This window comes from Diadema setosum, chromosome 19 (assembly GCF_964275005.1).
Source record: "Diadema setosum chromosome 19, eeDiaSeto1, whole genome shotgun sequence".
NCBI classification, from domain to species: domain Eukaryota; kingdom Metazoa; phylum Echinodermata; class Echinoidea; order Diadematoida; family Diadematidae; genus Diadema; species Diadema setosum.
Window position 1 is genome coordinate 16,948,777 of NC_092703.1, and position 6,000 is coordinate 16,954,776.

At 38.3% G+C, this 6,000-nt stretch overlaps 1 protein-coding gene across 1 annotated transcript in view; it reads right to left on the bottom strand.

Annotated features, from left to right (window-relative positions):
• Positions 1 to 4,558, bottom strand: part of LOC140242309 (uncharacterized) — an 81,166-nt gene extending 76,608 nt beyond the window's left edge. Inside the window, exon 1 of the mRNA XM_072322051.1 lies at positions 4,498 to 4,558. Within this exon, the coding sequence (XP_072178152.1) occupies positions 4,498 to 4,558 (61 nt within the window). The remainder of the gene's footprint in view (positions 1 to 4,497) is intronic.
• Between the last annotated feature and the right edge of the window lie 1,442 nt (positions 4,559 to 6,000).

Sequence of the window (6,000 nt, forward strand, 5' to 3'; positions counted from 1 at the left end):
GTTGTCACTGCGATTCGACTCAAGAATTGTATTGTGTCCATGTGTACCGTGATCTATTTCATAATTAAATTGTTTCCATTTTAGTGAGGGATAGCAGTGCTGATTGGAAAGCTGTGCAGGTGAGCATTATTGTCTTAAAATTTTCGTCCTGATATCGGATAACGGAAAACACACACATGATAAGAAATTCATGGAATTTCTTACTTTTTTTTTGGGGGGGGGGTGGTATTACCCGTTTCCGAACAGAGACACAGCACGCAGAACTGGCCTCTCACTCGGTGCATTGACTCGTACACGATACACAATTTTCCAGTTTTAGAAAAATACGGGAATTTCAATCTTTATGAAATGTGTTGCCATTCTGAGGATTAGCTAGTCACTTGGAAAAATTATAACAAATAGCGACAATGAAACACATTTTTCGTAACTCTGCTTTATGAAAACACTTACAATTAGCAATAGACAGCATAATCTATATAAAAAAACACACACACACAAATACAGCACCATAACATACACAAAATGATTCTGGGACGTCATAGGTGAAATTGTTTTAGCCCTTTCCGTGCTTATGATTTATAAAGTCTAATGTGCATAAAATTTCACACACACACCTATGGACAAGAAATTAAGGTGGTACGCAGGAAGTTAAAGTGTCTCGGGCAATGCGACTGGGTCATTCCATGCATGCACAAGGCGTAGGCGCTGAAACCTTCAGGTGGAAACGTGTTCGAGAGAAAACATTTCGAGATGATACAAATCTGAGAATATGTTAAGAGAACCCCGAAAGCAGTGAAATGAGAATGAGGTTCGTCTAAAGGCATGTTGCCTTGTCATGTATATGAATATACTGGAGTTCGTCTGTAACGGTGGTTTGCATTCCCGTTCCAAGGACGAATGCTTTATACTGCTTAATAACACTTTGTGTGTGCGTGTGTGTGTGTGTAGATGTGTGTTTGTGAGTGTGTGTATTTGTGTGTGCGAGTGCGTATACGTGTCTGAAAATGGGGTTTTGTGTAAGAGATATTATGGCAATCCGGAGACGATTGGTCAATAAACTGCCTGGCGGAATCCGCTCTCAACCTTTCTTTCATACTTGCTCGTTATTGCTACACAAATTGATTATCACCTGCCGGAATCTTCGTTCCTACGTACATCATCTGCAAGAGGACTTCACTGAAGACAGCGTTGTTTGCTGTCATTTTTAATGTTTTTTGTGTGTTTTGTTTTTGTTTGTTTGCTTGTTTTTGTTTTGTTTTGTTTTTGTTTGTTTTTTGTTCGTTACTGTGTTTTTGTTGTTGTTTTTGTTGTGTGTTTTTTTGTTTTGTTTTTTTTGTTTTTGCTGCTCAGACTCAGGGATCGATTGCGTCGATTCAAGACATTCTCTCACAGGAAAAACATATATTAATCGCTTTGGTAACAAGTGACTGTCGGAAATCTGATCACGATTTAGCCAAAAACGTGCTCCGGGGACAGGGACGTTTCACTTGGCATCGACGACGACAACGAAATTGGCCCGAGGGTAAATCGCTGTATCCGAAGAGATACTTTGAGGCAGTTTTATGCAGAAGTTTTGTCGTCAATACTGCACATCACACAGCCCAAGTGAACAAGAGGGACACAAAACCCAGGTTTAACGCGGCAGGTAATTGAGCAACCTGTATGATACATCTGTTTCAGAGTAATTGCTTTTTGCAGCTGCTTCCCGTGACATTGATTTTTTTTTTTTTTTTGTAGATTGGTTTGTTTCAGTTCTTTTTCCTTTCATCACAGGTTTTTTTTTTTTTTGTTTTTTTTTAGAGAGACAAAAGAGGAAGATTATTCAGCCACTGGGGAGATTGCAGATGGTATTGTGAGTAAGCATTGAGTTTATCTGGTCATCTTCATCTACGGCAGGTGCACCACAGGCGATCCATCTCAATTCGTATGAAATACTCTTACTGGAGGCGAAGTATTTCAAAAGATCACCTTACATAATCTTTAAGCATGTTCGTCGTAGTTTTATTTTCACTGAAAGACGGAGAGTGTATGTTAATATACAGGATGTCAGCTTGCTCCTATATTCTCGGGTGGGGGGATAGTTCACCTTGGGCACTAAAAACAATCATTAGCTTGATCGATGTTTGAGCTGCGGTCGCGTCAAAATGGTTATGCGATATGTAAGCGAGGAGGCATGAATTGTAATTACTGCTGCACTTTTTTTGTTGGCGTGATGGCATGAATGAGCACGTATTGTAGCTTCAAGATCAATTGTCACTGATCATGTTCATGAAGTTTTTCATTTTGAATGCTTCTTCGAAAGATTTAAGCTTCTCAACTAGCCCTTTACTGTTTTTATAGTTATGATTATTAATTGCTCTTTTTACAGCTTCCGTGAGGTCAAGTGTTCTGCTGCTTCTCGAATCAAAATAAATCCCCATGCAATGGATCTAGTGCATGGTGCACCCATTTATAGGTACAACATTATAGTAGAAACAGGTCAACCCGTGAACATGCAGACGTCCCACGTTCATTTGAGTTCATCGTAACCTTCAATTAAAGGAGAAGATGCAGCCATGAATCGCAATATCGGCTTGCTTCGTACTTCATGACGTAGATAATAATATAATATAATAACTATAATAATATAATAATTTAATAAATGAAGATACTGGTTTCACTCATACACGTAATGGTGTTACTGTGTAGGATTCCAGTCTCCCATATACAAAAACAGACGTGATTAAAGACTGTAGAGAACTGTAGACTGTAGAGAACTACTAAAGGCAAAGTGAGGAATGAAACACTCTGAAGGTGGCAAGAACAGAGAGGTAGAAGGTAGGGAGGAAAAATAAAAGAAAAAGAAATGGTGACTCTTTGTCTACATTGTCAAATGATCTGAAATGATACTATTTCTCTGTAGTAGGCTTCATACATCCCGCATGAATTCATTAAAAAGAATTAACAGAGTAACATTCGAATATCGATCAGTGTCACATGTCTTGCACTGTGTCACCAGTTTGTCGCGTGTAATTACCCATTCAGTTGTTGAAATCTACAGAGCCCTAAATTTTCGATTTAAGTGTTTTTCTCAACACCACTGTTGAGTTATTTTAGGCACTCTTTGCTGATATCCATGCAGACAAGATTGTTTTCCAATGACACCAGCATGTGCCCACGCTAATTGAGGTACTATTGACAGGATAATGGGGTTTGAGAATGGAGCTGTGTGGGTATCTCTTCAGGTTTCGTTTACTAGCAGCAACTTTAATAAATATGGATGAGATTAACAGCATCCACGCACCACTTTACTCAAGTGTCTCATCTCGATCTCCAAAGCCCTCTCAGATTAGTTACATCCTATAGTGTCCAAAGTATTTAACGATAACAATTATCTCAGCAACTGCAATGTCCCACATAAATATGGAGCACTCAACCCAAGCAACATGTAAAGCAGGTAAGCACTATACCGGCATGATGAAGTTGATGATTAATCTATCGTTTATACGAAGTTTAATCCATGCAATATTTACTGTTATAGCATGTCATTAGCTTACAGAGACGCAGTCATTGGCAAACGAAATGGAGGACGATTACGGTTTAATTTCTTGTCAGTATTTACCTTCTGTTGGGTCCAACGTTATGATATCGAAATAATATCAAGTTAAACTGTGTACTTACAATTTATAGTTTTATCATCATACTTGTCATCATTACCATAATCGCATAGTTCGATCCTATGTGGTAATCATCCACATTTAGTGAAGATTTCCCACTTATGTGATACGTTGTCATGTTGTCAGTATACATTGCTTTCACCGTAGCATCATTAGCAGCAGTCGTAGCGATGTTGTGGTGAGAATATCACCGTCATTTATGAAAGGAGAACAAATAAGTACCTTGACTGCATCAGCTGCCACAAGCATGACCATTAACTTCCACAGTAGATAAAGTTCATTGATCTGAGTAATTATTTTGAGTATTGATTTTCACCCTCTTTCACAAATGAAATATTTCATAACCCATTTCTAATCATCATACCTGACTAACTCATCACTGCACTGTCCTATGGCTGAAGTTACGTCTAAAACGTAACATCATTAGCTAACTATCAGTGACCTTTGACTTCTACTGTGTCTATCCTTCCCTCCAAATCACATTAACATCTAACAACCATAACTTAATGCATCAGAATGTTTACTTCGCATCTTCCTTGATTCCTCTGGGCGAAGCTCCATGACAATCTACAGGAGGGATTTCTCAGAAATCATGTTCATGTCGGCTATTTTGAACGGAAGGATGGACCAGCATCCTTCGGGGCTTGAGGCATATAGAAAAGAGTATTATATCATTCGGAATAATATCACGTATGCTTATATGCCCACTCTCCGTATAACCGAAAGTCTGTTGTGATGGTTTTCCTCACATATAGTAAAAACTGTTAGAAAAACAAACAAACAAACCAACAGCGTAAAGCAATGTTGTTGCTTTAGTTTGTAAACATTATTCAAGTCTTACCTTCCGTGGCAGCGGCGAACATAGCCAAGAAGTAACCCAGGAAAATGTGCCACGAAGTCATTGGAACAAAGGCCTTGTGTGTCTGGGTCTAGGGGGAAAAGTAGTAGTGAAGACTTTGGGATCTGGTGATTGGTTCAACGTGATTGCTCCATGAGTTGGCATCTAGCGTTTCGATACCTGCAGAGAGAAAAAAAAAGAAGGAACACCAGACATAAAAACACATGTATTATATCATTATGATAGGTTGGGCAATCCTTCAGAAGCTAGACACCAAAAACTACACAAGTCAACTCTACACTTTCCCAACGTCTCAAGCAAGCCCTGACGAGCGCCCGTCGAAGGGTCGAAAGCTTGGTATACATTAAAAGCACTGAACAGAGAAAACAAAGCGAATGTTTTAGAAGCAAGCACAAAACAGGTTAGTCATCGCATTCTTCATCAGCGAAGAATGCTCGGTACGTTAACCGAAAGAAATTATGAAACTACCCTTAACCACTGAAATCGAACACAATGAATACATGCGGAAGTCTGCAAAAAAGCGATATATATATATATATAGTATAAACTGTGTTTACAGACCTCCGGATGTAGTCATTGTCTTCGATTTCAGTGGTTAATGGTAGTTTCATAATATCCTTCGCTTGAAGTACAGAACATTGTTAACAGTTAAAAGATATATATATATATATATATATATATATATATATATATATATATATATGTATATTATCTTCTGATCTTGTGTGCCATTATAATGCATTAGTCGCAAATATATATATATATATATATATATATATATATATATATATATATATATATATGCACATACATGTAATCTATGTGAAAGGATAAGAAGCGGCAAATGCATTTCCACTGGCACGGACACTCCTGTCAACGAAATTACAGGGGTTTTCGAGAAAATACGAATTGCTTTCCGCATGAAGTGACAGCTCGCCAAAACAAATAATAGAAAAAGATAGAATTACAGTATTCGCCTCGTCTGGATAACGAACAAAGGGTGTACACTCCTCATGAAGCTTGCTGACAATACAACAATTAACAAAGTGAAACGAACGTTTGGGGAAAAGCATTTTCATTCCTCTGTGATACAGCTGGGGGTGATTTCAGCCATGATATGTCTGACGTGAAGCCCTGTAGACGGAGGGGTAATCTTCCTCTGTCATCTTGTTCAGTTTCTTTAATCTTCGGCTGACGATTACGAAATCATAATCATGTACACTATATATGCAACATGATTTCAGCAATAACAAAAACAACCAGAGGCAAGACCACTGGAGCAAAAGGGGCCTATAGACGTCTATTGTTTCAAATAAACGATGACAAATGGTTTCGAGTCAAGTCACTGTTGCCTTCACTCCAATGTTGAGAAAAACTGCTGCATAATAAGAGAAAGGGGGCTATCTCACGAAAACTATGACGACATTATTTACACAATCTCAAGCCCAAACCCGCAACTACGTATTGCGGTTATGTTGAATATTA